Source organism: Pristiophorus japonicus, chromosome 8 (assembly GCF_044704955.1).
Source record: "Pristiophorus japonicus isolate sPriJap1 chromosome 8, sPriJap1.hap1, whole genome shotgun sequence".
NCBI classification, from domain to species: Eukaryota; Metazoa; Chordata; class Chondrichthyes; family Pristiophoridae; genus Pristiophorus; species Pristiophorus japonicus.
The window spans coordinates 54,145,128-54,172,707 of NC_091984.1; the positions used below are offsets into that span (position 1 = coordinate 54,145,128).

The window sequence follows — 27,580 nt, forward strand, 5'->3', positions numbered from 1 at the left end:
TGAGGGCGCTCTGCTTCTTCCTTGAGCAGAGGCCCAACAGTCCCCATCCACCTCGGCCTGCCTGAACTTCTCACATTGAACAACTTCTCCTTTGACTCCACTCAATTCCTCCAAATGAAAGGTGTTGCTATGGGAACCTGCATGGGTCCTAGCTATGCCCGTCTTTTTGTGGGATATGTGGAACGTTCTTTGTTCCAGTCCTACTTGGGTTCCCTCCCTCACCTCTTTTTCCGGTACATTGATGACTGTATTGGTGCCTTTTCCTGATCTCGCCCTGAACTAAAAAATTTCATTCACTTTGCATCCAATTTCCACCCTTCCCTCACCTTCACATGGTCCATCTCCGACTCTTCCCTTCCCCTCCCCTCCCTTCCCTTCCTCGACTTCTCTGTCTCCATCTCTGAGGATAGTCTATTGGCAAACATTCACTATAAGCCCACTGACTCCCGCAGTTACCTGGATTACTCTTCCTCCCATCCCGCATCTTGTAAGGACTCCATTCCATTCTCCCAGTTTCTCCGTCTCCATTACATCTGCTCTGACAATGTCACCTTCCACACTAATGCCTCTGATATGTCTTCCTTTTTCGTCAACCGAGGATTCCCCTCCACCGTGGCCCTTGACCGAATCCGTTTTATTTCCTGCACTTCTGCTCTCACTCCTTCCCCTCCCTCCCAAAACCACGACAGGGGTTCCCCTTGTCTTCGCCTTTCACCCCACAAGCCCCCACATTCAACGGATCATCCTCCGTCATTTCCACCACTTCCAGCGTGATCCCATCACCAATCACATCTTCCCCTTCCAGCATTCCGAAGGGACTTCTCCCTCCGCAACACCCTGGTCCATTCCGCATTCACCCCCAGCACCTTCTCCCCTTCCCACGGCACCTTCCCGTGCAAGTGCAGGCGATGCAATACCTGCCCTTTTTACTTCATCCCTTCCCACTCTCCAGGAGCCTAAATACTCCTTCCAGGTGAAACAGCGATTTACTTGTACTTCTTTCAATTTAGTGTACTGTATTCGCTGCTCATGACGTGGTGGTCTCTACATTGGGGAGACCAAACACAGATTGGGTGACCACTTTGCAGAACACCTTAGTTCAGTCGCTAAGCATGACCCCGAGCTTCCTGTCGCCTGTCACTTTAATTCTCCACTCCCACTCTGATCTCTCCATCCTCGGCCTCCTACGCTGTTCCAATGAAGCTCAACGCAAGCTCAAGGAACAGCACCTCATCTTTTGTTTAGGCACTTTACAGACTTCTGGACTCAACATCGAGTTCAACAATTTTAGACCATGTTTTTTTTTCCCATTTCTCCCTTTCTTTTTACAAATGCCCCCCCTTTTTTTTGTCTTCCCATGGCAGCTGGTGAAGATTCTGCCATTCACACCCCATCTAGTCTCATCTTTTGTTTCCTAACTTGTGCCATTACCATCTCATTTTTGTCCATCATCCCTTTTGTCTCTTAAATCACTCCTGCCTCCCACCCTAACACAGACCTTCTCTTTTGTTCTTTCTTCCCCAATCTCCTTTCACTGTCCCTGCACTTCCTTAAGAATCTGTTGCATCTCGAACTTTTCCAGTTCTGTCGAAGGGTCACAGACCAGAAATGTTCACTCTAATCTCTCCACAGATGCTGCCTGACCCACTGAGATTGCCAGCATTTTCTGTTTTTATAACAAAAAAAATCAGATTATCTGGTCATTATCACATTGCTGTTTGTGGAAGCTTGCTTGTACGCAAATTGGCTGCCGCATTTCCTACTTTACAATAGTAACCACTCCAAAAGTACCTCATTGGCTGTAAAGCATTTTGAGACGTCCGGTGGTCGTGAAAGGCGCTATCTAAATCCAAGTCTTTCTTCTCTTCCTCATCTACATGTTGCCCCTTTGTGAAATCATCGACTTGCTTGGGATATGTTTTCACTTTTATGCTATGATACCAGATCTATCTCGCCACCACTCCAGTCGACCAGCACTGTTTTGTCGGACTGCTTGTGCTACATTAAATCTTATACGAATCACAATTTCAACAACAACAACTTGTATTTATACGGCACCTTTAACGTAGTAAAATGACCCAGGGTACTTTACAGGAGCTTTACCAAACAAAATTTGACACTGAATCACATAAGGAAATATTAGAGCAGAGGACCAAAAGCTTGTTCAAAGAGGTAGGTTTTAAGGAACGTCTTAAAGGAGCAAAGAGGTAGAGAAATGGAGAGGTTTAGGGAAGGAATTCCAGAGCTTAGGGCCTTGGCAGCTGAAGGCATAGCCACCAACGGTGGAATGATTAAAATCGTGGGTGCTCAGGAGGCCAGAATTAGAGGAGTGCAGATCTCTGAGGGTTGTGGGGCTGGAGGAGATTACAGATAGGTAGGGGCGGAGCCATGGGGGGAATTGAAAACAAGGATGAGAATTTTAAAATCGAGACATTGCTTAACCAGGAGCCAATGTAGGTCAGCGAGCACAGGGGTGATGAGTGAACAGGACTTGGTGCGAGTTAGGACACGGGCAGCAGAGCTTTGGATGACCAGAAGTTTACGTAGAGTAGAATGTGGGAAGCTGGAGTGCATCGGAATATTCAAGTCTAGAGATAAAAAAAGCATGGATGAGGGTTACAGCAGCAGATGAACTGAGATGGGTGGAGTCAGGCGATGTTACGGAGATGGAAATCGGCAGTCTTAGTGATGTCGCAGTTATGTGGTCAGCAGTTCATCTTGGATTCAGAAGGACAAGAAGGGATAGTTTATCTTTGTCACTGTCACATAGGATGTCATTTGTGACTTTGATGAGTGCTGTTTTGGTACTGTGGTAGGGGCGGAAACCTGATTGGAGGGATTCAAACATGGAATTCTGGGAAAGAGGGACACGGATTTGAGAGGTGACAACATGTTCATGGACATTGAAGATGGGATGGTACTTCCTCCAGCTCAATAGTAGAAAGACTCAAAGCTGTCGTTTTTGGCCACCGCCACTAACTCCATCTACCTTCCCTGCTACTCTCAGGCTGAATCTGACCATTTATAATCTTTGAGCTTCTAATTGATGCTGAGCTGAACTTTAAACCCCTCATCTTATCCATCTGGTTACTTCCACATCCGCAACATTGCCCTTTAAATTGGCTGTTTTGGGGTACAAGGTCAGCGAAGATAGGTGCTGGATGAGCCAGCCATTGTGGGACAGGATATGGGCAACTGTATTTTGGACAAATTGGTGTTTATGGAGGGTGCGGGATAGAAGGCCATCAAAGACAGCATTGAAGTAATCGAGTCTGGAAGTGACAGAAGCATGGATTAGGGTTTCAGTGGCAAAAAGGCTGATGTAAGGACAGAGCCAGGCAAAGTTGAGGAGGTGGAAATAAGTGATGGAAAGGAGGTGTGGTTTGAAGCTCAACTTGGGGTTGAGCATGACAACAAGGTTGCACATAGTTTTGTTCACTGATTGTCTCCTTTCTGACCAATCAATGGCAAGAAGTGGAGTTTAGTGGCAGAAACTAAATGCTAAGTCTTCAGCATTCTAGTTCAACTAAAGGAGATTGTGACTCATTTGAGCTTTGATGTCATGCTGGCATTTTGGCAGCATGGAAGTAGTTGTGCTGTTGAGAAGTTAAAATGAATCTAGTTCATAACTAGATCATTCTTACAGCTGGATAATGTCACTGGTTACTACTAATTAGACAGTAGATATGTGGATGGCCTTAATTAAATAAATGTTAAACAATCTAAATCTGTCTTAATACTCTTCCTCCATTGCCTCTGAGTTCTCTGTCCAACATTCAGTCCTGGATGAGCCGCAATTTCCTACAGTTACACATTGGGAAGACGGAAGCTATTGTCTTCAGCTCCCATCACCAACTCTGCATCCTTGCCACCAATTCCATCCCCCATCCCGGCCACTGTTTTGGGTTGAACCAAAATTTGCAAATTCGGAATCGAATTTGACCCAGAGCTGAATTTCCAATCTCGTATCTTCTTTCACAAAGGCTGCCTCCTTCCAACTCTGTAACATCATCTGTCCTTGCCCCTGTTTCAGCCCATCTCTTGCCAAAACCCTCATCCGTGTCTTTGTCACGTCCAGACTCAAGTATTCCAATTATCTGATCTTCCACCCTCCTTGAATTTCAGCTCATTCAATACTCTGCTCACCCATGCATTGTTTCTTGCATTGTAGTGGCTTCCGCTTCCCCAAAGCTTCAAATTTTAAATTTTCATCCTTGGGTTTAAACCCCTTCATGGCTTCGTCCTTCCTTATCTCTGTAACCTTCTCCAGCCCTATAACTTAGCATTCCTCCAACTCTGGTGTCTTATGTGTTCCCCACTCCTTTGGTGGTAAGACAAAGGTCCTCCACCAGCCTGTCCTCACTGCACAGCACTGACCCCCAGACATCAAGATCCACAGCGCGACCCTGGACACCGTGGACCACTTCCCATATCTCGGGAGCCTTCTATCAACTAAAGCAGGCATTGAAGATGAGATCCAACACCGCCTCCAGTGCGCCAGTGCAGCCTTCGGCCGCCTGAGGAAAAGAGTGTTTGAAGACCAGGCCCTCAAAACTGTCACCAAGCTCATGGTCTACAGGGCTATAGTAATACCTGTCCTCCTGTATGGCTCAGAGACATGGACCATGTACAGTAGACACCTCAAGTTGCTGGAGAAATATCACCAACGATGTCTCCGTAAGACCCTACAAATCCTCTGGGAGGACAGGGGCATCAACATTAGTGTCCTCATTCAGGCTAACATCCCCAGCATTGAAGCACTGACCACACTCGATTAGCTCCGCTGGGCAGGCCACATAGTTCGCATGCCAGACACGAGACTCCCAAAGCAAGTGCTCTACGCTGAGCTCCCTCACGGCAAACGAGCCAAAGGTGGGCAACGGAAACGCTACAAGGACACCCTCAAAGCCTCCCTGATAAAGTGTGACATCCCCGCTGACACCTGAGAGTCCCTGGCCCAAGACCGCCCTAAGTGGAGGAAGTGCATCCGAGAGGGCGCTGAACACCTCGAGTCTCAACGCCGAGAGCACGCAGAAATCAAGCACAGACAGCGGAAAGAGCATGCGGCAAACCAGTCCCGCCCACCCCTTCCTTTAACGACTATCTGTCCCACCTGTGACAGAGTCTGTGGCTCTCGTATTGGACTGTTCAGCCACCAAAGAACTCACTTCAGGAGTGGAAGCAAGTTTTCCTCGATTCCGAGGGACTGCCGATGATGATGGTAGTCGTGCATGCAGCCGTAGATTTAGTCCCTCCGGCATTCCCTCCCTGCACTTCTCTGCCTTTCGATCGCATTCTCCTTTAAGTCGCTCCTTAAAACCCATTTCTTTGACAAAGCTCTTAGTCACCCTTCCTAATATTTCCTTCTTTGGCTCGGTGTGCATTTTCATCTGATTATGCACGTTGGGACGTGTTTCTATGTTATAGCTACTATATAAATGCAAATTATTTTTTTGACAACTACGCATAATATTTGTGTAATCCCATTTAAAAAAAAATTATGATATAAGCTATGGAAAAACAAATGGATATTTTTGTTTCAAAATTCTTGGAACATTAGTCATACTACTTTATCATTGGCAACAACAGCAACCTGCCAAAGGAAAAAAAGTGAAGTTTGTTGACTAGTATGCTGCCTGCTCATGTATTTGAAGTTGCTATTGACATTAGCTATGTTTATACTCCTGCAACAGAACATGAACTGGGACACACAGCTAAACTCCATACTGAATGATACTGACTGCAATGTTGCCAAAATCAAGGTAAGTGTGTCACACTGCTACAGGCCGCTGCGAAGGCGCTCCTAATGTTGAGTGCTGTCATCCTCTTATTTTCACCCTCAGTTGCACTTTAGGGGCCCAAGTTTCCACAGGCGCCTAGAACGGCGCAGTCCCGACCTGGCCCCCCATTTTTCGCGCCACAAAGTGTGCCTAAAAAAATCTTCCGTATTCTCCACCTACCTGCAGGTCCTCTGGCCCTTGGCGCAGCCAGCACGAGCTGTGGGGGGTGCGGAGCCAGGTCCCTGCGCTGAAAACAGTGCCGGGACCTCTGCACATGCGCGCTACAGTGGGCACGCAAGTGCAGTAGCTCCAGGCGCCCGAAGCACGCAGCCCCTAGCCCTAGCCGAATGGCCTCACTGGGGCTGCATGAATAAGGCTCCTCCCACGGCCAGCTCCCGCTTCTCTCCCCCCCCCCCGGCCGACCAGACCCGACCCGACCCCCCCCCCCCCGACTGGACCCGACCCGACCTGCGCTCCTGCTCCCGCCCCCCCGACTGGACCCGACCTGCGCTCCTGCTCCCGCTCCCCCGCCCCCCCGACTGGACCCGACCCGACCCGCGCTCCTGCTCCCGCCCCCCCGACTGGACCCAACCCGCGCTCCTGCTCCCGCTCCCCCGTCCCCCGACTGGACCCGACCCGACCCGACCCGCGCTCCTGCTCCCCCGCCCCCCCGACTGGACCCGACCCGCTCTCCTGCTCCCGCTCCCCCCCCACTGGATCCGACCTGACCTCCCCCTCCCCGACCTGACCTCCCCCTCCCCGACCTGACCTCCCCCTCCCTCCCTCCCTCCCCTCTCTATCTCCCTCCCCCCACCCTCTCTCCCCCCCCTCCCTCTCTCTCCCCCCCCCTCCCTCCCCCCCCTCCCTCTCTCTCCCCCCCTCCCTCTCTCTCCCCCCCCTCCCTCTCTCTCCCCCCCCTCCCTCTCTCCCCCCCCTCCCTCTCTCTCCCCCCCCTCCCTCTCTCTCCCCCCCCTCCCTCTCTCTCCCCCCCTCCCTCTCTCTCCCCCCCTCCCTCTCCCCCCCCTCCCTCTCTCTCTCCCCCCTCCCTCTCTCTCTCCCCCCTCCCTCTCTCTCTCCCCCCCCTCCCTCTCTCTCCCCCCCTCCCTCTCTCTCCCCCCCTCCCTCTCTCTCCCCCCCTCCCTCTCTCTCCCCCCCTCCCTCTCTCTCCCCCCCTCCCTCTCTCTCCCCCCCTCCCTCTCTCTCCCCCCCCTCCCTCTCTCTCCCCCCCCTCCCTCTCTCTTCCCCCCCCTCCCTCTCTCTTCCCCCCCCTCCCTCTCTCTCCCCCCCCTCCCTCTCTCTCTCCCCCCCCCTCCCTCTCTCTCTCCCCCCCCCTCCCTCTCTCTCTCCCCCCCCCTCCCTCTCTCTCTCCCCCCCCCTCCCTCTCTCTCTCCCCCCCCCTCCCTCTCTCTCTCCCCCCCCCTCCCTCTCTCTCTCTCCCTCCCCTCCCCCCGAACCGAACCGAACCTCCCCGACCCGACCCGACCCAACGCCACCTACCTGTAAATCTGGTGCTGGGGACGGGCCCTGCCCGAAGTCTCGGGCCGGCCCATTCAGCCTTCGGTCCCGAAAGGCCTGCCTGAAGCACTTTCACACAGGTAGGAAGATGGTTTATTTAATCTTTTCTTTGCTTATAAATGTTTATTCAGGTTGGATTTATTTGTATAATATTTGTATAAGTATAAATAAGGATTTATTATAGAATTTAATGAGTTCCCTTCTCCTCCCCTCCCCCCCCCCCCCACCTTGTTCTGGACGCCTAATTTGTAACCTGCGCCTGATTTTTTTAATGTGTAGAACAGGTTTTTTCAGTTCTACAAAAATCTTCACTGGCTCCATTCTACTTTAGTTTGGAGTACATTTTCACTGTGGAAACTTTGAAATCAGGCGTCAGTGGCCGGACACGCCCCCTTTTGAAGAAAAAATTCTGTTCCAAAGTAGAACTGTTCTACCTGACTAGAACTGCAGAAAAAAAAAGTGGAAAATTGCGATGTCTAAGATAGTCCGTTCTCCACCAGTTGCTCCTAAAAATCAGGCGCAAATCATGTGGAAACTTGGGCCCTAGATGCCAGGGCCATTGGAGGGAGCAGCGTTTGGACATTCCATTATAGATGAGATATTGACCAATGGTAAAGTTGCAACATAGATTCACTGGGATGATACAAGATCAAAAGATAAATATGGAGGAGGAATACCATTCAGCCCATCTTACTTCATTAGTAAAAAACTCTAGTTTCCCCCATATGGCACCCAATTGTTAAATAAACTCAAGGTTTTTGTCTCCACTACTCTAGCCTGAAGTACATTGCATGTATTGATCACTTTGAGATGAATTGTCACTTTTACCGATGGAAACTAAAATTGAGCAGGGTGTAAAATGGTCGATCGTTACTGCCCATTTTCTGCCTGGTGGTAAAAGTGAAAATATATCCCTCCATATGAAGAAGAACTTCTTGACCTCAATCCTAAATTTGCCTTTTACTAGTTTGGAAATGTATCTACTTGTCTTATTCTTGCAATTTAGTTTGAAGTAATTTCTTGGATCGGCCTTTTCTATTACCATTTACTGTCTATTAGATCTCCACTCAGTTTACCATCTTTTGAGGCTGAAAAGCCCAGATCATAAGTCAGATCTCTAAAACGAGAAACTAGCCTTGTTGCTTTTCTCTGAGCTACCTCTAGTGCTTGAATGTGTTAGTTGTGTCTTGACCAGAACTGGATGCAGTAGTCAAAATGTGGTTTCAACTGAACTGTGAGCTGAACTTAAAGTTCACATCCTTGTCACCACCAAAGCTGCCTACTTCCACCTCTGTAACATTGCTTGCCACTGTCCATACCTCACTTTCACTGCTTCTGAAACGCTCATCTATGCCTTTCTCACATTCAGTCTTGATTTTCCCTGCTGACCTCCCAAGTTCTGACTTGTACAAGTTGCAACTCAGATCCTATCCTGCACTAAGTCCTGTTCCCCTATTACATCTGCATTACCCAACCTCCACTGGCTCCATTTCTGCCTATCAACTTCAAAATCATTTACAAGTTCCTCCATGCAACCTCATTCAGCCTGTTCCTGTATGCACCCACTGCTCTTCCAGTTATTAATATGTACATATCTGTGGAGCTGATTGCCATCTGCTACATCTTAACACAGTTCAATCAGTAATACTGCTAAGCATGGGTGTCACCAGCAGTAGCACTAAAATAAACCTGCCAGATTTACTAAGACTGGTAGCACTAGCATGGTACTAGAGCAATGCAAGGGAAGCTAATTTTGCTTGTCTAGCTTGTGTCATTTCAAAGATGTTGTTCTCCTTAACTTAATCAATTTGAGAGGTAGGTTGTCTGGCTGCCTTCTGGTCATGCTGCTGAGAAGTGCAACAAGAATAATCTGGAGAAATACATTTTGTTTAACCTTCCTCTTTCCTGGCATGCATCCCAACCACCAACCCACAGTTGGTCTGTGTTCAGCACCTCCTTCTGATCAAGATTGAGAAGTCAATACGTAGCAACCCATGTGTCACAAGACTATGGCCCAGATTTTGCCGTCGGGATAATGGTGAGGCTATCAGTGCTCACCGTTATTAAAAAGTAAATTGGACAGCAACTTCCAGCGTCCGTACACGCGTAGTTAAACGTGGAAATCAGGAAGTTGTTGTCTGATTTGCCCGGCTCCTCCACAAACTTTGCTATACCCGGTATCTCGCCAAGAAATTCAGCATTCAAACACATGGGCATGGAGCTTCAGTACTTACCCACTAGATACCCATTAAACATGCCAGAAAAAGTTAGGCTTGTCCATTCAAGTGTAAGTGATTTTTTTTAACGGCAGTCTTAATTACAATCAAACAGCCTCTCTGGCACTGAAAATGTACTTTTACAAGTCTGGAATCTAAAATAATTATCGTTGGGGATTTAAAGTAAATTAAAATAAAACATTTTTTTTACTTTTTCTTTCCGTCTCTTTTATCTCTCTACAGCCCATCTTTCTTTCCCTCTCTTTATTTTGATTTCTGTACAAGATTTACATTGAATTAAATATTCTAACTTACACTTCCTGGTTCAGACTCTGCGTACCTCAGTAAGGATTCTTCAATCTGATTGGTTGAAGAGACACGCTGTTGTTTGCACTATTTACAAAGATCCCAGATCCCCGTAGAGGGCGCCGCACTGTATCAGACTCCCGATGACTAAGTTGCCCATGTAAAGCCTGCGGGCAGCTGTAAGCTTAATGAACAGCGAGCACAGTTTCTTCGCCGCTGGCCGCAAAATCCAGGCCCATACTATTCCCAACATTATCGCTGTAAGGTACTGACAATTAATGGAGAGACTTTTTTCCCTTTCTTTACAGAAAAGATTAAACACAACAGGGTATTATGCAAAAGGTATGTGTTTATTTTTGTTTGATTTGCACAAAAGCTAAATGTTCATTTGTGATTAAAATTAACCTAGATCTTTGACCACTTCTCTTATGTCTGAGCGTGCATCACCTGCTACACTGGTATCAGTCTTCTTTTCACACCATTTCCCAGCTGCGAGGGCAGAAGCAACTTCTCCCATGGTTAAGAACATAAGAAATAGGAGCAGGAGAAGGCCATACGGCCCTCGAGCCTGCTCCGCCATTTAATACAATCATGGCTGATCCAATCATGGACTCAGGTCCACTTCCCTGCCCGCTCTCCATATCCCCTATTGTTTAAGAAATTGTCTATTTCTGTCTTAAATTTATTCAATGTCTCAGCTTCCACAGCTCTCTGAAGCAGCGAATTCCACAGATCCACAACCCTCAGAGAAGAAATTTCTCCTCATCTCAGTTTTAAATGATTTAGACGAGGGGATTAAATGTAGTATCTCCAAATTTGCGAATGACACTAAGTTGGGTGGCAGTGTGAGCTGCGAGGAGGATGCTATGAGGCTGCAGAGTGACTTGGATAGGTTAGGTGAGTGGGCAAATGCATGGCAGATGAAGTATAATGTGGATAAATGTGAGGTTATCCACTTTGGTGGTAAAAACAGAGAGACAGACTATTATCTGAATGGTGACAGATTAGGAAAAGGGGAGGTGCAACGAGACCTGGATGTCATGGTACGTCAGTCATTGAAGGTTGGCATGCAGGTACAGCAGGCGGTTAAGAAAGCAAATGGCATGTTGGCCTTCATAGCGAGGGGATTTGAGTACAGGGGCAGGGAGGTGTTGCTACAGTTGTACAGGGCCTTGGTGAGGCCACACCTGGAGTATTATGTACAGTTTTGGTCTCCTAACTTGAGGAAGGACATTCTTGCTATTGAGGGAGTGCAGCGAAGGTTCACCAGACTGATTCCCGGGATGGCGGGACTGACCTATCAAGAAAGACTGGATCAACTGGGCTTGTATTCACTGGAGTTCAGAAGAATGAGAGGGGACCTCATAGAAACGTTTAAAATTCTGATGGGTTCACACAGGTTAGATGCAGGAAGAATGTTCCCAATGTTGGGGAAGTCCAGAACCAGGGGTCACAGTCTAAGGATAAGGGGTAAGCCATTTAGGACCGAGATGAGGAGAAACTTCTTCACCCACAGAGTGGTGAACCTGTGGAATTCACTACCACAGAAAGTTGTTGAGGCCAATTCACTAAATATATTCAAAAAGGAGTTAGATGAAGTCCTTACTACTAGGAGGATCAAGGGGTATGGCGAGAAAGCAGGAATGGGGTACTGAAGTTGCATGTTCAGCCATGAACTCATTGAATGGCGGTGCAGGCTAGAAGGGCCGAATGGCCTACTCCTGCACCTATTTTCTATGTTTCTAAATGGACAGCCCCTTATTCTAAGATTATGCCCTCTAGTTCTAGTCTCCCCTATCAGTGGAAACATCCTCTCTGCACCCACCTTGTTAAGCCCCCTCATAATCTTTTATGTTTTGATAAGATTACCTCTCATTCTTCTGAATTCCAATGAGTAGAGGCCCAATCTACTCAACCTTTCCTCATAAGTCAACCCTCTCATCTACAGAATCAACCTTGTGAACCTTCTCTGAACTGCCTCCAAAGCAAGTATATCCTTTTGTAAATATGGAAATCAAAACTGCACGCAGTATTCCAAGTGTGGCCTCACCAATACCCTGTACAGCTGTAGCAAGACTTCCCTGCTTTTATACTCCATCCCCTTTGCAATAAAGGCCAAGATTCCATTGGCCTTCCTGACCACTTGCTGTACCTGCATACTAACCATTTGTATTTTATGCACAAGTACCCCCAGGTCCCGCTGTACTGCAGCACTTTGTAATCTTTCTCCATTTAAATAATAACTTGCTCTTTGATTTTTTTCTGCCAAAGTGCATGACCTCACACTTTCCAACATTATACTCCATCTGCCAAACTTTTGCCCACTCAGTTAGCCTGTCTATGTCCTTTTGCAGATTTTGTGTGTCCTCCTCACACATTGCTTTTCCTCGCAGCTTTGTATCGTCAGCAAACTTGGCTATGTTACACTCGGTCCCTTCTTCCAAATCGTTAATATAGATTGTAAATAGTTGGGCTCCCAGCACTGATTCCAGCGGCACCCCACTGGTTACTGATTGCCAACCCGAGAAGGAACCATTTATCCCGACTGCCTGTTTTCTGATCTCTTATACCAATGTCCCCTAATCTGGCCACTGGAAGGTATGTGAGATGACTTGGATGAGTGGACTGAGTGAAATGTATCCAAATTTGTTGATAATACAAAGTTAGGTGGGAATGCAAGCTGTGAGGAGGATGCAAAGAGGCTGCAAAGGGATATAGACAGGTTAAGTGAGTGGGAAAGAACATGGCAGATGGAATATAGGGCTCAAGTTTCAGCCTGAGTTGCTCCTATTTTTTTGGAGCAACTAGTTTAGAATGGAGCATCTTAGAAATTGCAATTCTCGGCATTTAGTTTGCTCCAGTTCTAGTGAGTTAGAATAGTTCCATTTTAGACAGATTTTTTTTTTTCAAAAGGGGACGTGTCCAGCCACTTGCGCCTGTTTTGCAAGTATAGACAGCGAAAACCTACTCCAAACTAACTTAGAATGGAGTAAGTGTATATTTTTGTACGCTCAGAAAAACCTTGTCTACACTTAGAAATCAGGCGTAGGGAACAAGAGATGTGTGGGGAGGGAAGTTTACAAACATTAAACACTTCACTTTTACAAATAAAGAGCCATCATCAATAATAAATGATAAATAAATCAATAAATCAACCAATAAATCAAAAAAAAAATCAATAAATAAAAAATTAAGTTTCTACTCACCGACTGCAGCACTGGGAGCCCTCCAACAGCGTGCTGGGACGCCCGCCCCCCCAGTGTCTCTCTGTCTCTCTCTCTCTCTCTGTCAGTATCTCTCTCTCTCTCTCCCTCTGTCTCTGTCAGTGTCTCTCTGTGTTTCTGACAGCGAGGGGTGAGGGGAGAGGGAGAGGGAGTGGGGGAGAGGGGGTGGGGGAGAGCCGGAACGGGACCCGAAGGACGTGGGGCGTGGTGGGGGAGCTAGAGCGGGACCTGAATGGGAGGGAGGGATGGATCCGGAGCGGGACCTAAACGGGAGGGAGGCAGGGGCAGGGGAGCCGGAGTGGGAGGTGGTGGGGGGTGAGCCGGAGCGGGACCTGAACGGGAGGGAGGGGGGGCGGAGAGCCAGAGCGGAACTTGAACGGGAGGTGTGGGGGGGAACCGGAGCGGGCCTGAACGGGATGGGGGGGGGGGGGGTCGGGGAGCCGGAGCGGAACCTGAACGGGATGGGGGGGCGGGGAGCCGGAGCGGGACCTGAACAGGAGGAAGGGAAGGGAACGGAACGGGAGCTGAAGTTGAGATTTTTCTTATCCCATTCCTTCAACCACCGAACCTATACAGAGTTCGTTCTTGGCGCTTCAGGGCATAAACCACATCCATGGCAGTGACCGTCTTGCGTTTGGCATGTTCGGTGTAGGTAACAGAGTCCCTGATGATGTTCTCCAAGAAAACCTTCAGGAATCCGCGAGTTTCCTCGTAGATGAGTCCCGAGATGCGTTTCACACCTCCTCGACGAGCCAGGTGACGGATGGCGGATTTGGTAATCCCCTGAATATTGTCTCGGAGAACTTTACGGTGACGCTTCGCACCACCTTTACCCAGACCTTTGCCACCTTTACCTCCCCCAGACATATTCAAAGTAGGAACCGGAATTCGCTGTGAAGCTGAACAGGAGGGAGGCCCGAGTCCGATCTTCGCCGCCCCGGGGAGCCCATTCGGCCAGGGCTAGGGGCGGCGTGCTTCGGGCCCCTTCCATGCAGCCTCGGGGGCCTGGAGCTACTGCACATGTGCGCACACTCTAGCGCGCATGTGCAGATATCCCGGCACTGTTTTCAGTGCCGGGACGTGGCTCCGCCCCCATCCCCTTATGCTGCGCCATGCCGAGCACGAAGACGTCCTGAGGAGACCGGGGAATCACAAGGTAAGTTTTAGGTGCCCTTTTTCTTCCAGAAAGTCGGTGCACCTTATCGAGATGCGCCATTTTTCCACTTGGGCCCATAATGTGGAGAAGTGTGAAGTTATGGACTTTGGTAGGAAAAATAGAAAAGCAGAATATTTTTTAAATGATGAGAGATTGGGAAATGTTGTTATTCAGAGGGACCTGGGTGTCCTTGTACACGAATCAGTCAAAGTTAACATACAGGTACAGCAAGCAATTAGGAAGGCAAATGGTATGTTAGCCTTTGTTACAAAACAATTGGAGTACAGGAGTAAAGAAGTCTTACGACAATTATACAGGGCTTTGGTGAGACCACACCTGGAGTACTGTGCACTGTTCCCTTTAAGTTGCATAGACATGCAGCTGTCTGGAGCTCCCGTGCAGCCGGCTCACTGTCTTTTAAATGAAAAAGCTGCGCATACGCGGATTTTGAATGAACCGCACAGCCCGTTAAAGGGGCCGCGCCCCCCCCTCCCCCCCCCAAATATTAGAGGGAACATTGGTACTGTGTACAGTTTTGGTCTCCTTACCTAAGGAAGGATATACTTACCTTGGAGTGCAATAAAGGTTCATAAGAACATAAGAAATAGGAGCAGGAGTAGACCATACTGCTCATTGAGCCTGCTCTGCCATTTAATACGATCGTGGCTGATCCAATCATGGACTCAGATCCACTTCCCTGCCCACTCACCATAATCCCTTAATCCCTTATCAGTTAAGAAGCTGTCTATCTCTGTCTTAAATTTATTCAATGTCCCAGCTTCTACAGCTCTCTGAGGCAGCGAATTCCAGATTTACAACCCTCTGAGGGAAGAAATTCCTCCTCATCTCAGTTTTAAATGGATGGCCACTTATTCTAAAATTATTCCCCCTAGTTCTAGTCTCCCCTACCAGTGGAAACATCCTCTCTGCATCCACCTTGTCAAGCTCCCTCATAATCTTATACGTTTCGATAAGATCACCTCTCATTCTTCTGAATTCCAATGTATAGAGGCCCAACCTACTCAACCTTTTCTCATAAGTCAACCCCCTCATCTCCGGAATCAACTTAGTGAACCTTCTCTGAACTAACTCCAAATCAAGTATATCCTTTCGTAAATATGGAAACCAAAACTGCATGCAGTATTCCAGGTGTGGCCACACTAATACCCTGTATAATTGCAACAAGACTTCCCTGCTTTTATACTCTATCTCCTTTGCAATAAAGGCCAACATTCCATTGGCCTTCCTGATCACTTGCTTTACCTGCATACTAACCTTTTGTGTTTATTGCACAAGTACCCCCACGTCCTGCTGTACTGCAGCAATTTTTCTCCATTTAAATAATAACTTGCTCTTTGGTTTTTTTCTGCCAAAGTGCATGACCTCACACTTTCCAACATTATACTCCATCTGCCAAATTTTTGCCCACTCACTTAGCCTGTCTATGTCCTTTTGCAGATTTTGTGTGTCCTCCTCACACTCCTTCACTAGACAAATTCCTGGAATGAGGGGATTGTCTTATGAGGAGAGATTGAGTAGGCTAGGTATCTATTCCCTAGAGTTTAGAAATTGAGAGGTGATCTCATTAGAATGTATAAAATTCTTAAGGGGCTTGACAGGGTAGATGCTGGGAGGATGTTTCCCTTGGCTTGGGAATCTAGAAGTAAGGGTCACAGTCTCAAAATAAGGGGTCGGCTATTTAGGACTGAGATGAGGAAAAATTTCTTCACTCAAAAGGTTGTGAATCTTTCGAATTCTCTATCCCAGAGAGCTGTGCATTCTCAGTCATTAAGTATATTCAAGGCTGAGATCGCTAGATTTTTGGATACTATGGGCTCAAGTTTCGGCCTGAGTTGCTCCTTTTTTTGGAGCAACTAGTTTAGAATGGAGCATCTTAGAAATTGCAATTCTCGGCATTTAGTTTGCTCCAGTTCTAGCGAGTTAGAATAGTTCCATTTTAGAACAGATTTTTTTTTTTCAAAAGGGGGCGTGTCCCGTCACTCACGCCTGTTTTGCAAATTTAGACAGCAAAAACTTACTCCAAACTAACTTAGAATGGAGTAAGTGTAGATTTTTGTACGCTCAGAAAAACCTTGTCTACACTTAGAAATCAGGCGTAGGGAACGAGATGGGGGGGAAGGAAGGGAAGTTTACAAATATTAAACACTTCACTTTTACAAATAAAGAGCCATCATCAATAATAAATTATAAATAAATCAATAAATCAACCAATAAATCAAAAAAAATAAAAAAAATAAAAAATAAATACAAAAATCAATAAATAAAAAAATTAAGTTTCTACTCACCGACTGCAGCACCGGGAGCCCTCCAACAGCGTGCTGGGATTGCCCCCCCACCCCCAGTGTTTCTCTCTGTCAGTATCTCTCTCTCTCTGTCTCTGTCAGTGTCTCTCTGTGTTTCTGACAACGAGGGGTGGGGGAGGAAGCGGAGGGAGGGGGGGAAAGAGGGGAGGAGGAAGAGGAAGGGGAGGGGGGAGGGAGGAAAGAGGAGGGGAGAGAGAGGAACTGGGGGGTGGGAGGAGAGGGGGGAGGGAGGGAGTAGAGGAGGGAGTGGAGTGGAGAGGAGAGGAGAGGGGTGGAGAGCTGGAGCGGAACCTGAACGGGAGGGGTGGTGGGGGGGAGCCGGAGCGGGACCTGAACGGGAGGGATCCGGAGCGGGCCCTAAACGGGAGGGAGGGGAAGGGAGCCGGAGCGGGACCTGAACGGGTGGGGAGGGGGGGGGAGCCAGAGCGGGACCTGAACAGGAGGGAGGGAGGGGAACGGGAGCTGAAGCTGAGATTTTTCTTATCCCGTTCCTTCAACCACCGAACCTATACAGAGTTCGTCCTTGGCGCTTCAGGGCATAAACCACATCCATGGCAGTGACCGTCTTGCGTTTGGCATGTTCGGTGTAAGTAACAGAGTCCCTGATGATGTTCTTCAAGAAAACCTTCAGGACTCCGCGAGTTTGCTCGTAGATGAGTCCCGAGATGCGTTTCACACCTCCTCAACGAGATGTGAAATTGCAATTCTCGGCATTTAGTTTGCTCCAGTTCTAGTGAGTTAGAATAGTTTCATTGTAGAACAGATTTTTTTTTTCAAAAGGGGGCATGTCCAGCCACTTACAGCTGTTTTGCAAGTTTAGGCAGCGAAAACTTACTCCAAACTAACTTAGAATGGAGTAAGTGTAGATTTTTGTACGCTCAGTAAAACCTTTCCTACACTTAGAAATCAGGCATAGGGAACGAGAGATGGGGGGGGGGGGGGGGAGGGGGGTTTACAAGCATTAAACGCTTCACTTTTACAAATAAAGAGCCATCATCAATAATAAATGATAAATAAATCAATAAATCAAAAAAAAATTTTAAAAATTAAAAATCAATCAATAAATAAAAAATTAACTTTCTACTCACCTACTGCAGCACCGGGAGCCCTCCAACAGCGTGTTGGCCCCCCATTGTCTCTCTCTCTCTGTCTCTGTCAGTGTCTCTCTGTTTCTGACAGTGAAGGGTGAGCAGAGAAGGGGGGGGAGGAGGTGGAGGAGAGGGGAGAGGGAGGGGGGGGAGAGGGAGGTAGGGTAAGGGAGGGAGGGGAGGAGGGGGGAATAGGGGGAGGAGGAGGGGTGATGGAGGGGGGGGCTGAACAGGAGGGATGGAGGCTGAACGGGACCCGCCGCCGACGCCAGGCTGCCACGGGGGACTTTGGGCGGGGCCCGCCACCAGCGAGAGGCCGGACGGGCGGGCTCCGTCGATGACGCCCGACTGCCACACAGGACTTCGGGCGGTGCCGCCCCCAACAATATGCTGGGCGGGAGGGCGACACCGACGCCGGGCGACCACGGAGGACTTCGGGCGGGGCCCGCCCCCAGCCGTCCCGCAGTCTGCTAGGTAAGATTTGTTAGGCCAGTCAACCCGCGATATGGGCGACGTCTCTTCGGCCAAGGATAGGGTCATCGCCCGGAGACAGGACGCGCTGGGAAGGCGCATGGCTGTAGCTCCGCCCCCAGCCGGTCCTGCTGCGCCGCGCTGAGCTGGAAATGGGCCTACAGATATCGGAGAATCGCGAGGTAAGTATTTGGCGCAATTTGGCGTAATTCTACAAATTAGGCGGGCCTCTCCGATGTGCATGTTCTAGCGGGGGTCCGAAACTTGAGCCCTAAGTGCGGGAAGGTGGAGTTTTGCTAGAAAATCAGCCATGATCTTACTGAATTGCGGAGAAGGCTCCAGGTGCTGAATGGCCTACTCCTGCTCCTATTATGTTCTTATGAGAGCGACCTGTGACAATCACCTTTTAATTTCCCTCCATTCTGTGGCATGCCATTATTATCGAGGCCTGGAATTTCCCACGTGTGCAATGGTTGGTGTTAGCCGGTAAGGAACAAGGTAAAAGTGCGCCGGCAAAGATGGATTATTCTCTCTGACACTGGTGGAAAAATTACACAATTGCTAAATTCGTTAATTGTTCCATCTAAGAGAATTTAACATGTAATACCTGAGAAATGAATATTTGGTGGTCTTGTATGCAGCTCTCAGCAGTTTCGTTTTGTTATTTTAAGCCTTTTTGTTCTCTTTTAGTTGGTTCACTTGAACAAATTGACACAAAAAATATTCGGTTCAGTGATCCGATATCAGTCCCTATGGAACCCTCTTCCTATTCAGAAATGTTAAGCTATAAATTGCCTAAAGAAGAATTAATGGGTATCTACAGGCAGCTACAGTCCCAAGGAAAGGTAAGTGTGACAAAAGTAATGAGAATGGTGTATATTTTATATAGTTTATGATTTTCTTTGCGTGCGTTTCTGTACTTGTCTATATATGTACCCCAAAAATGGAGTCCAGGTGTTTCTTTGGGAGACTGTAATGATGGTGTAGAATTTGGCATACAGCAGATACACTTGTTCAAACCCAATGCAAAGCTACACTTCCATGGCAAGCTTGTGCTCCCTAATGTGACCTTTTACACAAAGTAAATGTGAACCATCTTGTTGATCAGCTACACACTGGAAATCATACAACTTGGCACAGTCACCTCCTAATCCAGACTCACAACTCCTGTTGTGCCAGAAACTTCAAATAATTGGCTCTGCCTACTTGCAGCTAGGTAATTGTTTGTATTTGAAAATCCATAAGACACACATCCCAACAGAAGTGCCATGATGTGTCCACCTGAAAATTCTGGCGTTGAACCAGCTAAAACACGCAGTGTTGGGGGAGATCCCATAATCACCATACAATTGGTGGGTACCTTGTCAGTAAGGGTGCTTTCTCCTAGAGGCCACATACTATATGGTATGTGTTGCCAATTCAGGAGTACCGGGGTCTACCCCAACCCCGCTCCGGAAACTTGTCCATTTGCCCCCTCGGTCTATGCATTGATCAAAATGTCGGTGCATAAAATCTCTATTCAGGGGTCTACAGTTGGACCCCCAATTAGTCTTCGTGCATTGTTTGGTGGCTTGGTATGCCTTGTCTCACCAGCTACTTGTAATCCATTGGATCTCTGCGAGGCTGGAGACTTTGGAACCCCCGGCTTTGGAATCCCCATCCCCATCCTGCGTCAGTGGCCTTGTTGGGGATGCATAGTGGCCACACATCCCCTCTAGGGCATTACTGGCATCTGGTGAATCTTCTCTTAGGCAGTTCCCTGGAGTTGAGGATGACTTGCTTCCACACTAATATGAGTTCTAAGGTGACTGATGAGACCAACGTGGGATCTACAGTCTCTGTCACAGATTGGGAAGGTGGTGGTTGAAGGGACGGGTGGGAGGAGTGCTTGGTTTGTCCCGCACTCCTTCCGCTATTTGTGCTTGGCTTCCATGTGCTCCCGACGAAGAGATTCGAAGTGTTCGGCGCCTTCGCTGATGATTCTCCTCCACTTTGAGCAGTCTTGGGCAAGTGGGGAGTGTTACATTTTTTTCAAGGAGGCTTTGAGGGTGTCTTGAAGCGTTTTCTTTGCCCTCCTGGGAATCGCTTGCCGTGACGGAGCTCGGAATAGAGTGTTTGTTTCGGGAGTCTAGCATCGGGCATGCGGACAATGTGGCCCATCTATCGGGGCTGATCGAGCATGGTCAATGCTTCGATGCTGGGGATGTTGGCCTGAGAGAGCCTATCCTGCCAGTGGATTTGCAAGATTTTCACAATCCGTGACAAAACCTTGGACAATGTGGACCACTTTCCATACCTCTTCTGGCTGCAACTGCCGTTCTCTTCTACCTGCAAGACTGCTTCTTTTCACTCATACTGGAGTCCTGCCACGGTCACCAGATTCTGTAAGTGGTTTTGCCCCTGGTGGTTTCGAATCACCCCTCTTACAATAGTTCTAGACACTGGACTTATAGTCGTGAACAGCAATATACAGTCATAGACAGATCCACCGTCACAATGCTTTTATTCAAGTTAAAAAAACACCTGTGCCCAGTAAAAACACACCCTGGTAGTGTAATACAAACAAACACTACAACACACAATCTGGCCTGTCTAACCAGGCCCCTAACACTAAGTACCCACATCTAAACCACCCCTGCTCAGATTCAAAATTACACCACTGAAATCTGTCCAACAGAATGTGCGTACGCTTATGATCTTTGCAAAAACCTCCTCACTAAAACCTCTAGGGCTTGGTTGGGACACGGCACCCTTTCACATTATGCGGTGGTCTTAAAGATGCTTGGGCTGGGATAAATGCTCACCAATTACCCCTCTAGCTTACTTGCTGCTTCTCCCGATGAGGCATATCTTCTGGGTCTTCAAGTCCAGTCTAAAGGTCAGTTTCCCAGTCGAAGTAGCAAGGCTCTCTGGTGTTTCTTCTCTCCGTCCCAGACGGAGTGCTTAGTCCTTGTGCGTTGCAAGCAGGCGTAGAAGAGGAAAGAGAGAGCGAGATGGCAGCCAGAACTGCCTCTCTTATACTTGCAAAAATGCGTCTTTTTCGCGCCAAAAATCCAACTGTCCTTCCCACCAGAGGCTGTGCAACTGAAAAGCAAACTCAAGTCTGTGAATGTTCCTTTGGCAACTGGGCTGTCCCTCTATGTGGCTCCGATGAGTCTGTGGTCAAATAGAATTCCGTTGTCTTTTGATGGCCTGAAACCCCGGCCACTTTATTTAATGTCTCACTGATGGGTTCCCATTCCTTGACAAAAGGTGCCCGTCAACTATGGTTCAGCCATTCTCATTCACGCCCAGCTGATGTGTATTTAAGTTAAACATGTTTGGACCTGCCCCAGCCAGCTCTCCTGCTGTACAGTGAATATAATAACAATGTCCAGAAAGTGTTTCAGCCAAATTCTTATAGCACCAAGCTCATGGTCTACAGAGCAATAGAGATACCCGCCCTCCTATATGCTTCAGAGACATGGACTATGTACAGTAGGCATCTCAAAGCACCAGAGAAGTACCACCAACACTGCCTCCGTGTGTCTACCGAATTTGCAGCCCTCTGCAGTCGGATTTTCTGCTACTCTGTTTCTCAGATCTGGGTGGACTTTGTGTCAAACACTTTTGATGTAATCAATCTGGACAGAGATGACTCATTACCTTTGAAGTGGCAGTCTCTAAGCCAGTAATATATGTTTCCTACAATACAGAAATCAAGACAGTAGATCATTTCCTCCAAAATGGTCTTTCCTTGCTATATACATGCTATTTTCATTTGTGGTGGTCGATATTTTTCTCTGTGTCTTTAGGCCATTGAATCTTTACATCGGACTTTACTGAGAGTTGAAACAGAAAAGGAGCAGCAACAGCAGAAAATCCGATCATTAGAAGGTAATGTTTTAAAATGTTTTTATTTCAGATAAGGCCCCTATTTAAAAAAGGAGGCAGAAAAAAAGCAGGAAACTATAGACCAGTTAGCCTAACATCTGTAGTTGGGAAGATGTTGGAGTCCATTATTAAAGAAGCAGTAGCAGGACATTTGGAAAAGCAAAATTCGGTCAGGCAGAGTCAGCATGGATTTATGATGAGGAAGTCATGTTTGACAAATTTGCTAGAATTCTTTGAGGATGTAACAAACAGGGTGGATAAAGGGGAACCAGTGGATGTAGTGTATTTGGACTTCCAGAAGGCATTTGACAAGGTGCCACATAAAAGGTTACTGCACAAGATAAAAGATCACAGGGTTGGGGGTAATATATTAGCATGGATAGAGGATTGGCTAACGAACAGAAAACAGAAAGTAAGGATAAATGGTTCATTCTCTGGTTGGCAATCAGTAACCAGTGGGGTGCAGCAGGGATCAGTGCTGGGACCCCAACCATTTACAATCTATATTAACGACTTGGAGGAAGGGACTGAATGTAACGTATCCAAGTTTGCTGACGATACAAAGATGGGAGGAAAAGCAATGTGTGAGGAGGACACACAAAATCTACAAAAGGACATAGACAGGCTAAGTGAGTGGGCAAAAATTTGGCAGATGGATTATAATGTTGGAAAGTGTGAGGTCATGCATTTTGGCAGAAAAAAATCAAAGAGCAAGTTATTATTTAAATGGAGAAAGATTACAAAGTGCTGCAGTACAGTGACACCTGGGGGTACTTGTGCCTGAAACACAAAAAGTTAGTAAGCAGGTACAGCAAGTGATCAGGAAGGCCAATGGAATCTTGGCCTTTATTGCAAAGGGAATGGTGTATAAAAGCAGGGAAGTCTTGCTACAGTTGTACAGGGTATTGGTGAGGCCACACCTGGAATACTGCATGCAGTTTTGGTTTCCATATTTACGAAAGGATATACTTGCTTTGGAGGCAGTTCAGAGAAGGTACACAAGGTTGATTCCAGAGATGAAGGGGTTGACTTATGAGGAAAGGTTGAGTAAGTTGGACCTCTACTCAATGGAATTCAGAAGAATGAGAGGTGATCTTATCGAAACGTATAAGATTGAGGGGGCTTGACAAGGTGGATGTAGAGAGGATGTTTCCGCTGATAGAGGAGACTAGAACTAGAGGGCATAATCTTAGAATAAGGGGCCATCCATTTAAAACTGAGATGAGGAGGAATTTCTTCTCAGAGTTGTGGATTTGTGGAATTCGCTGCCTCAGAGAGCTGTGGAAGCTGGGACATTGAATAAATTTAAGACAGAAATGAACAGTTTCTTAAATGATAGGGGAATAAGGGGTTATGGAGAGCGGGCGGGGAAGTGGAGCTGAGTTTATGTTTGGATCAGCCACGATCGTATTAAATGGCGGAGCAGGCTCGAGGGGCCGAATGGCCTTCTCCTGCTCCTATTTCTTATGTTCTTATAATAACTTGTTTTTAATAAAAATGTAATCTGAATTTAATTTACCAATTTGTTGTCTGATGTAGAGGAGATTCGACGATTACAGAGTCGATCTGAGGAAAGAACTTTGGATTTCCAATTGGAGAGGAAGATGGAGGAGTGGCGGAGGGAGATGTCAAATGAAATGTACAGCTTGCGGGAGCAAGTACGGCACGTGGACGGGAGATTTAGTCATGGAAAAACCACAATTTCTAGTTTGATGCAAGAAGTCCATGAAAGGTAGGAACTGATTAAAGTAATCCTCATTGCTTTCATGGTTTTGTGTTCTCATAATAAAGTTGTGTCTGAATCTTATGATTTTATTCAAAGCCATTGATGGAGCATTGAGGCTGATACAATATTTCAAGATAAATTAAACTCTCCTTTTTAATCCTCAGTTTTATTTAGCAAGTATTGATTGGAGTGAGAGAAAACGGGCTTTGATCTGTCACTAAAGGCAATAACCACTACTGCCATTTCTGTTCTCATTGCAGGCATGAAAATATGCCTCGCCATTTGATGCCCCTAAATTAATACTACTTTTAAAAAAAATTAAAAGCACTGATAATATTTAACTGTCTCCTGAAAAACTAATAACAATTAACGAATAATCCTCTTAAAATTTGTTTTAATCAAATATTTCATTCACAGCAAAAAAGATCTGTGTGAAGAACATGAATTACTTCGAAGGGAGGTTGATAATATGAAGCACAAAATACGTATGTATTAATGGTTTGATGCCATGTTTTAATGCCTGTAGACTAGAAACAGTTGGTGTGTTTTCATTTTTTTTCCCTTTTTGACAGAAGATGAAAGGATCAGTGTGCCATAAATAAAAAACATATTTTAATTTTGAGGGGAGGAAGAGAGCACAAGTGTAGAACAAGGAGTTCCACATTACTGAAAAATCCAGAAATCATGCGAGGTGGGGCAATTTAAAAACCTGCATCATAGCTTATTACACACTGCACAACTACTCAAGTGGAACCCAATGGTACTTGTTATATTGAGAATATGGAGAAGTTAGCAGCCTACACCACACATTCTGAGCCTATCCACACAGGTCCTACAGAAAAACTATCAAAGCAATGGGGAGATTACAACCGTGCTACATTTCACCTACCTCTTGCATCACATTGGGAGCTTCTTTGAAAGAACTTACAATTTCCATCAATAACAAAGTATATTTATGTAGCACTTATAACACAGAAAAACATCCCAGTGCAATTCATAGCTGATAAAAGGAGTGGAAAGGAGCACTTTTGTAAAAGTGTTGGGATGGGTGACTGAAAGCTTGGTTGAAGCGATGTGTTTTGAGCAGGATTTGGATGGTGGTAAAGCGGTAGAATTGGGTGTCATTTGCATTTGTGTGGGAACTGACCCTGTGTTTACTGGTGATGTTGCTGATGAACAACATATAATTGAGGAAGAGAAGGTCAAGGATGAATCATTGGGGAAGTCTGGAAGTGGTGTGCAGGAGCTGGAGGAGAAGTCTGTTGATGTTGGCAGTCTTGGGACATGTAGGAGTGGAACCATGGAATGGCAGGCCAACTGAGGTGAACCACAGAGAGGTGATAATGATAGCAATGCTGCAAAGGGGCGAAGCAGGATTATATACCATGGTCACAGTCACCGAGGATATTGTTGATGACTTGACCAGTATGATCTCAGTGCTGTGAGTGGAGCAAGTACTAGACTGAAGGGATTTGCATAGGGAGTTATGGGAGAGCTGAGCCCGCAGTGGAGAGGTGACAATACATGCAACGATCTTGGCAAAAAAGGGAGGTTAGAATTTGGGTGGCAGTTGGAGGGTGATGGGTCAAAGGTGGATTTTTTGGAAGAGGATTTGATGAGGGTGGGTGGAAAGGAGATGGGGCAGTGCACCCCAGAGGAAGCCAATATCAGGGCCAGGAAGAATAAAGAAGTCAGGTAAGAAAGGTATCAAGGAGGCACAAGGTGGATCTGATAGAAGATACAAGCTCGAAAGGGGTGGAGAAATTCCAAAGTTTCAGGTGTCTTGGTAAGAATGAGTGACGGTTGGGAGGTGGCATCTTGAGACGAAGAAATCCATGAGCTCCTCGCACGATATTAGAGGTAAGAGTGGAAAGGGCTATTGGGGGGTATGAAGAAGCAGTTTTCAGTAGAGAAAAATATTGTAAAAGAGAGAGAAGTTGCATTTATATAGCACCTTTCACAACCTCTTAACATTCCAAAGTGCTTTCTAACCAATTAAGTACTTTTTGAATTGTACTCATTGTTGTAATGTAGGAAATGTTCTTTCCCTTCAGGTTGATCCTGGAGTAATAGAAGGATTTGACCATTAAGGGGGAAGAGTGGTAATGTTTGACACTGCCCAGCCAGATTCAGCAGTGGGCAACAAGAGTGATCATACAGACTATAGAATGGATATTGAGAGATTAAGATAGAACATAACAATTAGCTGCAGGATTAGGCCATACAGTCCCTCGAGTCTGCTCTGTCATTCAATAAGATCATGGCTGATCTTCGACCTCAACTCCACTTTCCTGCCCGATCCCCATATCCCTTAATTCCCCCAGAGTCCAAAAATCTATCTATCTCAGCCTTGAATATACTCAGCGACTCAGCATCCACAGCCCTTTCGGGGAGAGAATTCCAAAGATTCAAAACCCACTGAGTAGTGGTGGAAAGGGTGAAGTGTTTGAATGAGGTACAGATGCTCAGAGAGGAAGGAGAAAGTCTGAGATGGGACTTGATTCCAGTTGTCATTTTTTGTCACTGCTGGGTGATGTGTGTGTCTTGGTGGGAGAGAACTGCCATTTTGTTCCTTGATGGGAGAATTTTTCTAGTCCACTAATCCTTCTGACCAGGGTGGCTGGTTCTTGTCCTAGTGTAATGTGGTTTTTATAGTTTTTAGTCCCTGTTTTCTTTCTTCTGCCTCTGTTTCTGTGCTTCCCTTGTCTTCCATGCTGCACTTTAGGTTGGGGTGCATTATTTTCCTTTTGTTTTCATGGTTTCACAATTTTTATGCTGCATCGTGAAATGTTTTCTCAGTTTCCAGCCAAACTAACTAACATCTGCTGCCACAGCCACTTGCAAGTACCTCTCTCTTTGTCCCTAAATTTTTCTTTGCTATTCCCTTCCCAATTCAAAAAATTCTTCTTTTTTTTTTGTGGTGTTCATTTTTTGTCCAAAACCGTTTCAATTTTTTTCTTACCCTGCTTGCTTAAATGGATGGGTTTCTTAATTTCCTTTAGGAGCCTCTATAATATAACATTATTTCACTGTGACCTACAGAGAATTCCACGGATTTACAACCCTCAGAGAAGAAATTTCTCCTCATCTGTTTTAAATAGGCGACCCCTTATTCTGAAACTGTGCCCTAAGTTTTAGATTCCCTTGCGAGGAGAAACATCCTCTCTGCCTCTACCTTGTCAAGCCCCCCTCAGTATCTTGTATGTTTCAATAAGATCACCTCTCATTCTTCTAAACTCCAATGAGTATAAACCCAACCTACTCAATCTTTCCTTATAAGTCAACCCCTTCATCTCAGGAATCAATCAAGTGAACCTTCTCTGAACTGCCTCCAATGCAAGTATATTCTTAAATAAGGAGGCCCAAACTGTATGCAGTACATTAGGTGTGGCCTCACCAATACCCTGTACAGTTGTAGCAGGACTTCTCTGCTTTTATACTCCATCCCCTTTGCAATAAAGGCCAACATTCCATTTGCCTTCCTGATTACTTACTATACCTGCATACTAACTTGTTGTGTTTCATGCACAAGGACCCCCAGGTTTTTCTGTACTGCAGCATTTTGTAATTTCTCTCCATTTAAATAATTTGTTTTTTTATTTTTCCTGCCAAAGTGGATAACCTCACACTTCGCCACATTTTACTCCATCTGCCAAATGTTTGCCCACTCACTTAGCCTGTCTATATCCCTTTGAAGATTTTTTGTGTCCTCCTCACAACTTGCTTCCCCACCCATCCTTGTATCATCAGCAAACTTGGCAACATTAAACTTGGTCCCTTCATCCTAGTCATTAATATAAATTGTAAATAGTTGAGGCCGCGGCACTGATCCCCGTGGCACCCCACTGGTTACCGTTTGTCAACCGGAAAATGAACCATTTATCCCAACTCTCTGTTCTCT

The 27,580-nt window shown here is 46.5% G+C and overlaps 2 protein-coding genes across 2 annotated transcripts in view; one reads left to right on the forward strand and one right to left on the reverse strand.

The window, feature by feature from the left end:
- LOC139268524 (coiled-coil domain-containing protein 159-like) overlaps positions 1-27,580 on the forward strand; it is a 58,722-nt gene that overhangs the window by 1,467 nt on the left and 29,675 nt on the right. Inside the window, exons 2-7 of the mRNA XM_070886791.1 lie at positions 5,694-5,762; positions 10,126-10,159; positions 18,771-18,925; positions 21,875-21,956; positions 23,493-23,685; positions 24,097-24,164. Of these exons, the coding sequence (XP_070742892.1) occupies positions 5,697-5,762; positions 10,126-10,159; positions 18,771-18,925; positions 21,875-21,956; positions 23,493-23,685; positions 24,097-24,164 (598 nt within the window). The 5' untranslated portion in view covers positions 5,694-5,696. The remainder of the gene's footprint in view (positions 1-5,693; positions 5,763-10,125; positions 10,160-18,770; positions 18,926-21,874; positions 21,957-23,492; positions 23,686-24,096; positions 24,165-27,580) is intronic.
- Positions 13,597-13,908, reverse strand: LOC139268077 (histone H4 type VIII-like). The gene has a single exon (XM_070886087.1). It carries the CDS (start codon positions 13,906-13,908, stop codon positions 13,597-13,599), a length of 312 nt encoding a protein of 103 aa, XP_070742188.1.